The 15,807-nt window shown below is 48.8% G+C and overlaps 1 protein-coding gene across 1 annotated transcript in view; it reads right to left on the bottom strand.

The window, feature by feature from the left end:
* Positions 1–15,807, bottom strand: part of GALNS (galactosamine (N-acetyl)-6-sulfatase) — a 49,846-nt gene that overhangs the window by 13,392 nt on the left and 20,647 nt on the right. Inside the window, exons 10-12 of the mRNA XM_056862550.1 lie at positions 12,169–12,305; positions 9,282–9,384; positions 403–524 (exon numbers count right to left, since the gene is read on the bottom strand). Of these exons, the coding sequence (XP_056718528.1) occupies positions 403–524; positions 9,282–9,384; positions 12,169–12,305 (362 nt within the window). The remainder of the gene's footprint in view (positions 1–402; positions 525–9,281; positions 9,385–12,168; positions 12,306–15,807) is intronic.

The raw sequence follows: 15,807 nt of genomic DNA on the forward strand, positions 1-15,807 counted from the left end.
GCCCAGAACTCCACAGTGGGCCAGATCCGACTCCCACTCTGCCCCCATGAAGGGGCAGTCCCAGGCCTGCTTAGCTGCCGCGCAGCTGAAGCCACCTCCTCCTTCTGCAGCCCTGAAAAGCCAGTTCAAGGGTATTCAGCTTGACGGTACCTCTGCTGTTTTCCCGTGGCTGTGCGCTTCCATACGGCGCGCCTCTTTTCCCGCCCTTATTCTGAGCTTCCCAGGACCCTAGTTTATTCAGAGTATCTACACCGTTAAGCAGGTTTGGCCTTGCGACGCTTAAGATCTTGCGTTTGCTCCAGCAGACAAAGGCCAAGCCAGTAAAAAAGGCCTCTGCGGTTAACGCTCTTGTGAGATTAGTACTCACCTCCGGGACTGTTTCCAACAATGCACCTTTCTCACCTGATTGGGTACTTTTCTCCAGGGTCCCTTCCTAAGTGGAACAACAGTGGAAGCTTGGTGTGCTCTTCTTGGGTGTGGGTGGTCACTCCGGAAACATTCTGCCCGGGGCAAAAATCAATGCCCTGCATTGAAAAGAGGGAAATCATTTGCAAAGATCAGCGACAATGACCGCTCAACGGGGAAGCGTCTCCCTGCGGAAGCAACCAAAGGTGGGGGCTGAAAGTGCTTCAGAAAAGATAGAACAGCGAGAGCAACTGAGACTCAGTTCAAGGAAAATGGGGAGGGGGGTAGAGAAGCCGGCCTGCTCAAATTTCTGAGAGTCAGTGTGGTGTAGTGGTTAAGAGAGGTGGTTTGGAGCAGTGGACTCTGATCTGGTGAACCGGGATGGTTTCCCCACTGCTTCACATGAAACCAGCTGGGTGTCCTTGGGCTAGTCACAATCTCTCAGCCCCACCTACCTCACAGGGTGTCTGTTGTGGGGAGGGGAAGGGAAGGTGGTTGTAAGCCGCTTTGATTCTTCCTTAAGTGGTAGAGAAAGTAGGCTTATAAAAACCAACTCCTCTTCTTTGAGAATCCTGGGGGGAGGGATTTTATGGGGAGACATTTCCAAACTATTTTCTCTCTCAGTTCCTCACAGGTCCCTAGCTCACCACCTCCCGAGGAAGCCTGTTCCACTGAGGAATCGCTTTGACTGTTAGAAAATTCTTCCTAATGTCTAGATGGAAACTCTCTTGATTTAATTTCATCCTGTTGGTTCTGGTCCGACCTTCTGGGGCAACAAAAAACAACTTGGCACCCTCCTCTCTATGACAGCCCTTCAAGCACTTGAAGATGGTTATCATACCACCTCTCAATCTTCTCCTCTCCAGGCTAAACATACCCAGCTCCTTCAACCTTTCCACATAGAACTTGGTCTCCAGACCCCTCACCATGTTTGTTGCCCTCTTCTGGACACGTTCCAGCTTGTCTACATCTTTCTTAAATTGCGGTGCCCAAAACTGAACACAGTATTCTAGGTGAGGTCTAACCAGAGCAGAGTAGAGCAACCTCTTCACACCAAAAGAGGTGTGTGAGGCTCCCTTTCTCACTTCCTTTAGGTGCCTCCTCAAAAGCCTTTGGCATAAACTTTGGTTCCTTTCTCCGACTCCAATTGAGCCTAATCCCAGTGATCTGGAATGAATCCAGATTCTCCTCCATGTCTGGCACCTCCAGTTCCTTTGCTGTCTCCCTGGTGGCATCTTTAGACTGTATGCTTTTCAGGCAGGAGTCTCTTGGTGCTCTGTGAAACGATGTGAACTCTGATGGTCCTGATGAGAGTGGACATTCATGTGCTCTTGCACGTGACAGGCCTGGATCCAAAGAAACCACTTCAACCACCCAAACCTTCATTAAACATCGCATAATGCAAGGCCCTGAAGGAATTTTCAAGGAATTTTCAACCTTCTGTTAAACACACCAACACACAGCGTATACACCACGGCACCGCTGGAATCAATGCCGAGAGACAGTCAGCTCTCTATCTGCATGATTTAAAAAAAATAAATCAAAGCTCATCCTTATAAAACATTCATTACAAAAAGCAGAGGCCATTTAATCACGACACCTGTTAGCTGCTTTGACTGCTGTTTGGAGGCAGTTCAGAGAGCTTCATCCACATGTTTTGACAGGCTGGCAACACCCTTGTAAAGATCGAAGCAAATTTCATAAAGCCTAGAAAGGCCGGATCCTGAAAAGCCTCCGTCGGTACCTGCTTGTTTCCCTGGCAGAAGAGCAGCTCGTCCGGCAAGAGGAGTCCGTACATCTCGGCAGTTTCTAGCTGCACGTTGTTCCCTTACACTTTGGCACAGCAGCCTTTGCAAAGACTAGCGTTCTTGCACCAACCTGGACCTGTTACCAGGTTTGGAACAACTAGAAATGTCCATTCCGTTCTGTACAGAGAACCTTCAAGTCCTCTAGTTGGATGCATTTAAAAGAAGACAGTGAAGGATCAACCAATGAGGCGGCTCAGGTCAAAGGGGCCTGCTTACCCCATCACCAAAACATCTCTCCCTCCTCTACCTGCTAGAAATAAACCTGCTGTCTACCTTTACCTTGGCCTCTCCCCCCTCTTTCTCCCCCTAGCATTTCTGCCTGGGGAGGGGAGAGCTGAAATACAACCCCCTCCCGTCCTTTGTGGAAATCCTAGCTCTGGTAAGAGAGGACGCTGCAGCTACTCCTGGGCCACGCAGGGCTTTCTACCAGGTTGCCGCTGGGCTCGAAGCCACCCTCTGCCACAGACCACTCAGGCCAGCACCCGACTCCTTTTAAACTGGGGTGGGGGAGGGGGGCAGTTGGGCTGTTTGCACACAGGACGAGCACGAAGCTGGAAGGCTCTGCAGACACTGGAGGGGATTTGATTGGCAAACAATTTTCTAAAAATATCCCGTGTGTCTTTAATGGACAGGTTGGTCAGTGGAGCAGTTAATAATCTGCTTTTCAATAAAGCAAGAGAGGTTAGAAGCCCATGAAATCCCATTTACCTGCACAGAGTTACAGATTCCCGAATCAGCGGCTAGAAAAATAAAAAGCGCGAGAAAGAGAGAGGCTTGATAAGGTGCAGCAGACACCCCGGAATGGCTTTTAAATGGCCGCAAAGGTGACTGACCCTTCAACCTTCTGGGCTTCCGAGTAGCAAGGCATGTGATAGTGCAAAGAGGAATTTCAGAAAAAGGGGGGAGATAAAAAGACAAAAGCTATTCAAAGCCAAAGCATAACAGAGAAGCTGTAATTTGGACACCAATCAAAAAGGCTATTTAATTAAGAGCCCACTAACTTCCCTCGTGCAAATATTTTGGTTTGAGGTAAGCATTTACTCTCTTGGAATTGACTTCCACGCTGCTTGGTGCTGAAGATAAAGCCTGAGCAGCCTTGGAACTAGGCCTGAGGTCCCCAATGTGGTGCCTCTGGGCATCATGGTGCCTACCAACACCTTATCAGGCGCCTACTAAGTTCTTTCAGAAAGTAGGTGGAGCCAGGTGCCAAGTTGTTTTCTTTTGCTCCAGAAGGTTGGACCAGAACCAACGGGTTGAAATTAAATCAAAAACGTTTCTGCCTAGACATTAGGAAGAATTTTCTAATGAGCGGTTCCTCAGTGGAACAGGCTTCCTTGGGAGGTGGTAAGTGCTCCTTCTCTGGAAGTTTTTAAGCAGAGGCTAGATGGCCATCTGTCAGCAATGCTGATTCTATGACCTTAGGCAGATGATGAGAGGGAGGGCACCTTGACCATCTTCTGGGCATGGAGCAAGGGTCATTGGGGGTGTTGGGAGGGGGAGGTAGTTGTGAATTTCCTGCATTGGGTAGGGGTTGGACTAGATGACCCTGGTGGTCCCTTCCAACTCTATGATTCTAAGGTGATGCTCTGAGACTCTCCAAATAGAAAGCGGACCTCTGGATTTCTTCAGGGGTCGGAAGGGCCACTGCTGCCCTGTCCTGCAACCTGAGAAGCGACCTTTGCCTCAGCCCTGACCTTGGCCACACTCCCCGGCAGCTGCCCTGCCTGAGCATCAATTTCCAAAGCAAACGGGCCACAGATGCTCAGTCAATATAAACATGAGGCGAAACAGCAGGCAGTTGCCAGTTGGGCTCTCTGCCAAGCAGCGGAACCACCGTGTGTGTTAATAAAAGGCCTCTGGCAATCCATCATCTGGGCGCTCTCCCAGATTGTTCTGACCTGATAAGCGACTACAAATGACAGTAACTGCCCAGACAGACGCAGGGACCCCTGATCTCTCCAGGAGGCACCCGCATTCCGACACACAAAACGGAGCACAACAAAGGGACAGAGCTACTAGAAAGCAGGCTGCTTGACCCAGGAATCCCCAGTGTGGCAGCGATCTTGGCTTGTCAGCTACAGTCACTGAACAGGAAGAGAGGTTATTTGCAGTCTCACAGACCCAAAGCAACCCCCCTCAACCCTCCCGCCCCTGCTATTCCTTCTTGATGCTAGGTGCTTCGGCCCTGTTGAACAAAAACCTCCTCTTACATGTTAACTGTCTGCAAGGGACCGGAGGCAAAGGGCTGATCAGAAAGTCTCCATCCGCTCTCAAGCAGAAGCGATCAATGGCTAATCCACATGCTCAGAGGACTACAATCACATGCCATTATTGGCGAGGTTCCACTTGACTTCACAGAAATCCCCCCACCCCCAAACAGAAAAGGTATCATCGATCGATCACTTCATTCACTTCATGTCCGCAAGAAGGACAATCGGAGACGGCTGCAGCATGAAAAAACCCCGTGACATTTGTACATTAAAACAATAAGAGTCTTAGTGTAAAACACAGACACAAAAACCTTTTAAAAATACAGTGGCCTTTATGATAAAAAAATAAATAAATCTCTGCTAGCTAACAAGATAGGAAGCTGACAGCACCGAAGAGAGGCTGGAGTTATCAGCTAATATGCCATCTACCCAACCCAGGGGATTTGAAAAACACCTCTTTTTCCTGAGACCAGAGTCAGGGGCCTGGCATAGACCGAACCCAGACTCTGTAAAAAAGAAGCCCCCAGGTTTGGAGGGGTAGAAACAAGGACTGCCCCCTCCTTGTCTTCTGTGACTATCGGGAAGGCACAAGGAGGAGAGCTAACATGCCCTGGCACTTCTTCCTGCCTCCCCCCACTCACCCACAGGCAACCAGCAGCACAAGTCCCTTCCGCAAGGCAGGCAACATCTGGAAACAGGAGGCAAAGAGGCGGGGCCACTCCTAAGCCCTGGTGCTCTGTCCAAAGGGAAGTGGGAGGAAGGGCTACCTTCGGCTGCCCAGGTCTGCTTCAAACACGACAGACTGCTTACACATGTCGGACATGAGGACGGAGCATGTGTCAGTTGGACTGCACATCTCTGTCATGGGAAAGTGAGCCAAGCACAGTCCACGCTGGGCCCCAGCGGTGCCTCTTTCCAAGTATGACAGGTAAGAGAAGGGGCTTCTGACTCTGCTACAGCAGATGTGTATGCATAACCAAGGGCCCCTTCCCCTTTTCAAATCTGCAAGAGCCTCCCACGCCCCTCTCTGACGGTTGCTCCAGTGCAGGCCCGGTTTGGGTATGTCTGTGTATACTATTCTGGCCCAGACCATAAATGCACCTCCCAAACAGTAACATCACACAACTATTCACCAGCATTTCCTTCCAATAAACTTTGCTTCTGCTCAATGCAACCCATTCATCAGCTCCTGAGTGTTATTACAATTTGAAACCGCATAGACAAGAGCGACTCGTAAATCACAAACGGCTCTTTTACAGCCCCTGGATGGCAACTCAGTAAATATTCCTCCTACAACCATTCCGGGCAACTGACAGCTGCAAAGCCCACCCCCCACCCAGCAAAGTTTTCTTTAGCTACCCGGGCTTTCTGTTGAGTGAGCTTCTCTTTCTTCCTTTGGCATTTGGGAAAATAGGCAGTTGCTAAAGGACACAGACATTCACAGCCAAGCAAGAGGGAAACAGCAAGGTGCTCTAGCTAGAAGACTTTGGCTAGAAACAGGAAAGCTCAAATCAGAGGAGCTAGAGAGAGCAGAAGAAGCAAGCCATTTTTTCTCTTTGTTTCTAGAGGCGCAAGTCTTCATTGGAGACCATGAGGATGAGGGAGACCACCAAGGAAAGACTAATATCACAAGAATTCAAGGTGGCCAAGACAACCTGTGTTCCAGAGCTCTCATTGCTGTTCCCAGAAGCACAAAAACTTAAAACAATCAAGGGTGAATTCAGAAGTAGGGGAGGGATTTCATGGGCACAGAAGAGTAACTCAAATAATGCCAAGGATGGAGAACCCAAAAGCACCGGAATAATGGGCAGATGGTGGACTAGGCACATACCTCACATGACTGCCTGTGCTGGGAGCATTAACTCAGCTGAGGCAACGTCAAGAAGAAAACTGGGGTGCCAGGGACCGCCACAAGGCCCTGAACACTCTCTGCCACTCTCGTTGCAACAACCGAGACCCCCCCCCTTTGTGGAAACTGATTCATTTATCACTGGCCTAGAGGGAAGAACCAAGAGATACCCACCAGCCTTGCCCACAAATGATTGTTTTTAACTAAAACTCCAGAAGCTGTTTAGACACACCTGACCAGCCTCGGTCCATCTAGGGCACACACACGTTCAACCCCACTGATGACTAGATAAGAGATGAGCCGAGTTCACTGCCACACCTTTCAATTGGGAGCACACCGGCCCCACGGGTGAATGCTTTGGGGAGCCTGTTCTGGCTCAAAGGAAGTTAGTTTAGCGGCACAGCCCGCGTTCCCCTGGGCCTAGTACAGCCAGACGTTACAGGCCACGGAGGAAACCCGACAATTACCCATGACAAAAGCGGTGCTCATTAGCCGGAGCTCCAGTGGACGGCAATTCGATGTCTGTTTTTGCTGACGGCTGGAATTTCCAATGTTACTTAAAATGTACGCATTAAAGCCCCGGTTCTGCAAGGAAACCGGCACAAAGTCACTCTGGCTTCCGTAGTTCCCAACCCCAGTATCAATAATATCGATAAGAAAACTGGAGGCTATGAAAAGGAGATGGTGTAGCCATTAAACCTTGGGAATGTTTCTAGCATCTGCAATAAAAAGTGTAACGATATTCAGCGTCCTCGTTATTAAAAAAAACAAAAACAAACAAACAGACAAACAAAGCAATAGCCGGGGTTATAATTAACGTCTTAACATCAGAAGAAGAATTTGAACAAATTTCAACCCCTGCCCCCTCTGCGTGCTGTTAATGACTATTCTGTCCACTAATTCCGTGCTCCAATTTTACCAACATCAACCACATACGACACCAGTGGCAGGAAAGCAAATGAATTTTTAATCATCCCTCTGATGTACAGTGTAATTGCTGACTTTTATCAGCCAGCAGTTAAACAAAGACTTAGAAAGGAATAAACATTCCTTAATTGCATGACTGCCACCGTTCACAAGAGGACAACCTTGGAAATGAGCGACCAGCCCCCATTATCACAGTTTCCCCACCCAGGCAGATGTGGAAGGAAGAGGCTGGGGGCAAATATAGGTGCTAAGGCTCTTCTTCCCAATGGAGGGAGGGAGGGTGTGTGTGTGTGTGTGTGTGTGTGTGAGAGAGAGAGAGAGAGAGAATGTTAAATGCTTCAAAGCAGAACGATGCACCATTATCAGACTTCTCCTCTTTGTGTTAACGATGACCAAGTGCATGGGGCAGAAGAGAGGCTGCCCTAGTCGACAAGAACCCCCTTTTCTCTTGTGAATGGGAGAAGTGGGCCCCCAAGACATAACATGAGGGAGAGAAGCAGAAACAATTGCCAGGAAAGATCAGAAGTGCTGGCAGGATGAGCGCCAACACCAGATTCACAAATGCAGAATCCCACTGCTGCAGAAATAAAACAAAAAACCACTTGAAGAAAGCTCATGACTGGATTAAGGTTGCAGGCACACACAAAAAAGGAAAGGAAGGGAAAGGCTTGAATAACAATGGGGGAGAAGCATAGCAGCGGAGCTTGGGGGAAGAGCAGAGCTGAAGCTACCTCCTGACGTCCCTCCTAAAGATAGATCAGGCTGCCTTTGTTTGGGATATGCCTCTGCAGGGCCCAGAAGAGAAAAGAAGGGGTCTCCCTGAGCCCCACGGGGTTCCTCCTGACACCTGAGATACCAAACAACTAGAGGAGGAATGGGGGGATCAAACGTGCATCACTATAACTACTCTGCAGTTTGTTGTTGGGATGAATGACCTTGCACCAGAAGTGGGGGACAGGGTAATGGGAGCCCCCAGGTATCACTCCCTCTTGACGTAAAACAGATTCAGGCTTGGGAGAACCATGACTATTCATCACGAGGGCACCAGGGACTCTGCCCAATACACAGCAAAGCACACAAGATCAAGTTGGATGGACACCAGGCAGCCCCCAGTGGTGCACCAGAAGGATGTGGGAGGGACATGCGCCGGCACGGTGCTCTTCCCTCTGGGAAGCCGAGCACTGAATTGGGCGCTTGGTAAATCTGGTTCACCCCCAAATTAATCTTGTGTTCCTGGAAGAGTAAAGCTGCTGTTGAAAACATGTCTTCCTGATTTGAGTCTTCCCTGTTCTTAACTAAAGCTCTAAACTCTTGGGCACTCTGCGAGTGGTAATGCCCGTAGTCTAGCAGGCTGATTATACTTTTCAAAGTGAAGCGGGTTTACGGTTCTGCCAGGAGGGCAAAGAGGCAATTCCGGTGATATTATTTTGCCTGCCGCAGGCTTTCCAGGAACAGCTGCTGACGGCGTTGGAAGATGCTTGAATACATGCAGAGTTTTCCAGTCTTGGGGGCAGAGAGGAAAGTGTCGCGTTTGCTGGGATCAGATCTGTAGCCGTGGCTACAGTTTGTACACACAATGCCAGCAAGGATCAAGGCACTTTTACGAGGGTCATGCTGAATTAGAAGATGCTTCGCATTCCCCCCTTTATATTCCTAGTCACTGGACCAGACACCGGGTTCTACTTCTCTCCACTGAATTAAAGCATGGCACTATCTCAAGTGTTGGAGGAAGGCTTTGCCCGGTCCCTCCGCTGGCACAGCACAAGCGTTGTTAAGGGAAGTCAGGCAGGAGGGTCGAAATCAGCCTGGGGAAATCAGTCTGGGGCCTGGGGAAATCAGTCTGGGGCCGGGGAAATCGCCACCCAACACCACCGAGCTACAGTCCCTCCCCAGAAAAAGCGTGCTCAGGTGAGCACCGGGTCTGAAGGTGGGCTGCCCCTGCCCCCACTGTTGACTGTGGCTTGAATTCAAACTGTCCAAGAGTGGAGCATTGTGATGACCGGGATTTCACTCGTGGGGGAGCGGTGGGCACGCTGCCACAGGAGTGTGCCGAAGGGAAGGGCAGAAAAGGTTTTCAATTACCTGGCTGAATTGCTCCCAGGAGTTACTCCAGGTCCAGTAATGGGCCTTGTAAAGCCCAATCCGCACCGCCATCATCTCGTTGCCACGGTAATAAAATATTGGCCTGATTGAGAGAAGGGGAGGAGGGAGGGGTGGGGGAGGGAGGGAGGGACAAAGAGAGATGTACAGCCACATGAGAAATGCAATGTGTCCAAACAAGCGGCTTTTTTGGCAGCCACACTGATAAGGGAGACAAACACTTCCAGGGAGCCCGGCTGGCAACTCGGCTATCAGTCAGGAGCAGGCGGCCTTCTAATAGCCTCCGCGGCAAGGTTTTCAATTAGCATTTTTTAAAGCGTCCATCAAGGAGAGAGAGAGAGAGCCTGCCTTGTGTGAGCAAGAATGAAATGTTATGCAAGTCATCTTGCCGGGGATTGTTAATCCTTGAACTACCAGACCGTATAATTTCCCACAGAGCCTGATGACTTGAAAGACTCCAGAAAGCAGCGCACCTGTGTGATGGAGATGCCAAGGATTCAGGGGGCCGGATCTCCAACACTCCAGGCTGTGCCAGTTTACCCTGAGCACAAGCAGGCTGGCACCAGAATGGGGGGCAGGGGGCGAACAGGGCAAACAGTTACTGTCCCGTTTGCCCTCAAGCACACTGGTGTGGTTTTCCCAAAATGCAGAAAGGCAGAATTTCAGCCTGCAGGCTTGTGCGCAAAAAGGGCAAAAAGAGTTTCCTTATCGCTGCCTACCCAGATTTCCCTGTGTTCTCGACACAAGCAGCGCAGACCAGGCGCTGATGAAAAGACGGCTCACAGGGTAGCGAGAGCAGAGCAGACGCTGCGAAGGGGAAATCTGCATCGGCTCCATCCTGCAGGAGGGCCAAATGACACACGATACAGGAAATCCATAGCTGGAGCTTCCGATCGACACAAATGCAGCAACATGTATGCAGGCATCAATTTCTTCAGAGTGATCCCAATCAAAATTTCTACCTCCTACCTTTGTGGGAAAACAAGAATGGTGCTTTTGCCCCAAGGGGCAGACGGCAAGCTGGGAGGGAGTAGAAATCTGATGAAGAAAACACTGGGGTGGGGGGAGAGTTAAACGTCTCTCCTCCTGCTGCTGCTTTGAAGAAAATGAACCCCCAAACAGAGAGCTGAATTTCACTTAAACACATGACACCCCCCCAACCAGTACATTGTCAGATCTAATCATGGATCTCCCATGTAATGTGTGGTTTGATCCTGGAGATCCCCTGAAAATACATGAGGAGCTGGTGCAGTTTGCTCTTCATCCCCTGCCCTATTGAACATATATGAAGCTGCTTTTTACTGAAACAGACAGTTGGTCCATCAAGGTCCGTATTGTGTACTCAGACTGGCAGCGGCTCTCCAGGGTCTCAGATGGAGGTCTTGCACATTATCCTGCCTGGTCCTGGGGATCGAACTTTCTGCATGCAAAGCAGAGGCTCCACCACTGAGCCACAGCCCTTCCCCTGACTCTCCTTCATCACCTGGGACCACTTCCTGTTATTTTTTAAAGAAAATCAGGAACAGTCCTTCTCATACTGCCCCTTGCTTGTTTTTAAGTAAACATCCTGCAAGCCCTCTCATTTCAGCCGCTGTCCTGCCCCCGTCCTGCTTTTTCTTCTCTTGTTTCAGCTGAATTTGCCCACATCCCTCCAGCCACTCATGGTTTCTCTCTTGCTGATTTCCATGAGGAAGAGATGGGCCGTTGTTTCAAACTCTGGTTGTTCTTGCTAAAAGAATACAGGCATTCTCTCCCACGCACCCACTTTTTGTTGCACACTGCCTCAAAGTGATTTGGGATGCGCACTTAGGTGTGCATTCACCTAATGTTAAGCTTTACTTTAAAATATCCCATCCAGAAGGCCAACTGACGGAAGCTCATATCTATGGACAACACACCAAGATTAAACAGGATTTTTAAAAGCCATCTGACTGACAAGGGCCACAGGAATAAAGGCAGCAGTAACTGGGACCAATCCTGAATGAAATCGAACCAGGGAATTCCCTGCACAAAACCCATCATTCTCTCCCAACAGCATTCTGTCAAAAAGAATTCAACAAAGGCAAAGCAGAATATGGCACAATTCTCTAGCTCAGAGAGAAGAGTTCATCACTGGAACTGCTTGCTAAGATCGTGAATATTGTATTGCTTTGCAAATATTGTAGTAAAGTTAGTAGGCTGACTCAGGGGAAAATGTTGGTCCCACAATACTGGACTCCTATCCTCAGCATGCCTTTGCCTAATTTCCTCCATGAAGTAGAAGCAGGCAGAGGCCTCTAAATTGCAGTGCTCTTCAATTGCAGGGCTCTGTTGAAATCAAGAACTGCTTTGCCCATCTGAATGTTCTCCCACCACCCCAACTCATTTACTGAATGGAACAAAAAACGTACACGTGCTGAACACGTGAAGATGACTCACGCTGAGTCAAAGAATTGGTCCAGGTAGGCTCCATGCCAGGCCTCCCGCAGAGATGGGGGAAGAGCTCTCTGCCAGCTGAGCAAGAGATCCTGGGGACTGACCCTGGGACTTTCTGCAGGCAAGCCATGCCTTCGAGTGTCGAGCCATTTCCATCCCCCCAAATCACCCCCCCGGCAACATGCTGCACTTCACACGTTGCAAGAGGCATTCCCGGGGCACAAATACATATGTGCTTCAAACTTGTTCGATTGCCATGGCTTCCATTTAAGGAGCCTGGGAATAGGATGACTGCAAAAGAGCCAGGCTGATCAGTGTCCCCACAGAGCAGCAAAGCACCCTATTTGATGAGCTGAGCTCTAAAAATAGCCAGTTGTTCCTGCTCCACACCAATGCACAGAGGAGCCAGGGGGTGGGGAGGGAGAGGCAACGAGTGCCCGAGTTCATAACTCACCTGTCAATTAACTCGCCCTGCAGGATGACAGGTAAAAGGTCGATGCCGTCGATCTGTCTGTCACTGGGAGGCTGCAGTCCTGCCAGTGCTAGGCCGGTGGTGAAGAGATCCATCACACTTGCCAGCTGATGACTCACCTGCAATTGACAAGACAAAAAGGAGCGCTGGCGAAAACCCGAGCCCAAGTCCATAAGCCGAGGGAGCGTCTGCTCCCAATGAGGCCTTATTGATAGGCCTGCCACCTTTCAAGAGAGACGCTCCGGGCTTTGACTCAGGACTCTATTCCTGTCAGAGTCAGTGACAAGCTCATGCCTGCCTTTTCTCAGCCGGATCGAGGGCGTGGGGCCCTTGAGCCTCCTGCCTTGACAGAGTCAACCCCTGCTACCCCCGGGGCTTCTACACGCCGTTTGGGGCTTTTTACCAACTCCCTACAATGGAGGAGGAGGAAGAATTGGCAGCAGCATGGCGAGAGCTAAAGAAGTCTGGGATGCTGCTGCCCAGTCCATCAGCTGGAGGAAAACAGGGAGATTCTCTGCAGCAGCAATGGGACTGGAGAACTGCGGGATGGAAGATGGTAGGCAAAGACTGGAATTTATACTGTGGACCGCACATGAGGCACAGAACCACCAGAAAGACTCCAAGATGCTATAGAGTTTGCTGTGGGGGAGCACAGAAAGGGTTGTGGGTCAGGTCTAACAACTGGTGGATAACTGATAGAATCATAGAATTGGAAGGGACCACCAGGGTTAGCAAGTCCAACCCCCTGCACAATGCAGGAAATTCACAACTACCTCCCCCCCCCACACACACCCAGTGACCCCTACTCCATGCCCAGAAGATGGCCAAGATGCCCTCCCTCTCATGAACTGCCTACGGTCATAGAATCAGCATTGCTGACAGATGGCCATCTAGCCTCTAAATGCTTGTAGGGAACAGGATCAGGCCACTGAAGGGGGCTGCCCAGTGAATTCTTGGACCTGGCCGTCATTATGAAACAGGGCCCAGGGTAGAGGGCCTATTACATCCTTAGCCTCGTATGACTTTCTCTCTGAAAGGGTGCAAAAACTTCTCCAAGAAATTAATCGCCAGTGCTACAGCCACTTGGATTTATCTGCAGCACCATATTGGAGAGGAGAACCAGGGGGCGGGGGGGGGGGGGAGTTACTATTTATATAAACTTTGAAGTATTTTCAGAGGAGAACCGGGAGGGGGGGATTTAGCATTTTCTCATGTCAACGGATTTCTTTCATTCTACTTGCCATTCCCATAACAAAACAGAAAAAAATATATTCCAGAGAGTAACAGACCAGTGAAAAATAAATAATGAAAAACAGAAGAGCAAGATCAGATATTCCTCATATCAGCAAGGAACAGCCGGTACTACGCACGTTAAGAAGAGGGCTTTTTTTATTTTTATAAACTCTCGGCATACACAGAACGTCTTTAAGAAAATGAAATCCTTTTTGCTCTGGGCCACATCGCGAGAAGAAATAGCCACTGCTGGCGTTATCAGCGCTTTCAAGCTCTAACTCTGAATCAAAGGCGACAATTAATAAAGTTGCCCCCGCCAGGAATGGAAAGGAGGAAAGCTAAATATTTGAAACTGGGTGAACAAATGTCAGGGTGTTTTTAAATAAAATCCTTTTACATTTATCACAGCAAGCAGACCTGATATCCCTGTCTAATTCAATTTCAATTTGTGCCCTGTGGGAGATAGTGGAGAAAAGGTTGCAACGCTGTCTTTGGGTTGATATGTTCTTTTCTCCTTCAGGGAGCAGAACCAGGGAGGTGGGAAGGCAGCGGGGGGGGGGGGGAGCAGAGGAGAAGGAAAAGGAAAAGGGGGGGGGCGTAAAGAGAAAGCAGGCCTCGGAGCTGCAGAATACAAATTCCTGCCAGTTGGATCCTTCTAGAAAGCAGATGCAGTGTAGCAGGAAATAGGTGGAAACTTTGTTTACTGCTTATGAATTCACCTGGAATTTTCAGCCAAAAAGTGGGGGGGGGGAAGGGGAGAGAAGAACTGCAGAAAGGGTATCTGATAAGCTTCGTGCCCTAAACTGCAACAGAAAAGGGAATCATAACACCTATGATTCAGAAAATGCTACTACAGGAGTGACACAAAAGTGAGATCCACACACTCAAATCAATCCTGTTGTATTATTGTTCAAATACTTCAAGTAAATTTCCTGGGCATGCTCTGTGTCTCTACGTCAGGGCATGCAGTCAAGAATCCTGCCGTGTAAGGGCTTTCTGAGAACCCCAGTCTTCTTTGGAAGGAGAAGCAAAGCTCCTGCTCCTTATGGCAGAAGGTTTATGGCCAGCGCCTTCAAAAAGCTCAATGATGCCCCGTGCCCTCTTGCACAGAGCTTTCTACGGCTGCCGGGGGCAGGGCTGCGACTGCCTGGTGACCCCCCCAATGGCAGGCATCCAGTCCTGTTTTGCTGTTTACCAGCCCAGAAGTTGCCAATGCGTTCTAAATACTGTACACAGGCAAAAAAAAAAAAAAAAGCCAAATGTGCAATTTGAATAAACATCTTGTATAAACTGGGCTTTCTTTGGTGCAGTGAACACCCAGCTCCATCTATACTAGATTATATGGAAGAGGGGCATAAGTAGGATGTGCTTTTCTGTCAACCTCATCTGGCAATACACTTACTCGGAAGCCATAGTTAAAATGAACATACTTCCAAGATTCAACTTCTTATTTCAAACGATTCCCATTAAAATTCCAGACAAGACTCTAAAATTCTGGCGACAAAAAATCAATAGATTTGTATGGGACAAAAAACGTCCCCGAATAAAGTTTAAAATTATGACTGATGAAAAGAAAAGAGGGGGCATGTCACTTCCAAATCTAACTATATACCACCAAGCGGCAACCCTGGTATGGATTAAAGATTGGATCATGCAGACTAACGACAGGACTACTAAACTAGAGCTGGCAAATTTACAAGGTGGAGTGCATCATCTACTGTGGGGGAAGAATTGGAGGAAAAGTTTAGTAGGAATGGAAGGACATCCAACTGTAGAAAATATGGTGGCAGTTTGGCGGAAAACAAAATCAAGATTGAGGAGTCATTACTGACGGCGCCCTTTAATGCTTATGGTTCTATAACAGACAGGAAAAAATATGGGACAATACAATATCAGGACTTGGTAAAAACAGACAGCACTCTCAAGACTCTATTAGAGATGCAAGTTAACTACCCGCGAATGCCCTGGCTAACATACCACCAACTAATTTCAAGATGTAAGGAGGACTGCTGGACTCGGGGAGTACTAAAAGGAAAAACAGAGTTTGAGCAGATGATAAGTAAGCCAACAGAACATCTACTAGGTAAAATATATAAGCTATTGAAATACGATACAGAAGATGAACAAATAGTCATGTCAAATCAAATGGATGGAAAATTTTAATGAGATTATAACAACAGACGAGTGGGAACAGCTATTTCGTAGAAATCTTGAATTTACCCTCTGCCAAGGGATTCAGGAAAATTGGTTGAAAATGCTACATAGGTCGTACATCACGCCAAGCGATATTCAGAATATGAATAGTTCGACATCTGGTTTGTGCTGGAAGTGCGGTAAAGTTAGAGGCACCTTTTATCACTGTTGGTGGACATGTACATCAGTCCAAAC

The sequence above is a fragment of the Euleptes europaea genome, chromosome 17 (assembly GCF_029931775.1).
Source record: "Euleptes europaea isolate rEulEur1 chromosome 17, rEulEur1.hap1, whole genome shotgun sequence".
Classification (NCBI taxonomy): domain Eukaryota; kingdom Metazoa; phylum Chordata; class Lepidosauria; order Squamata; family Sphaerodactylidae; genus Euleptes; species Euleptes europaea.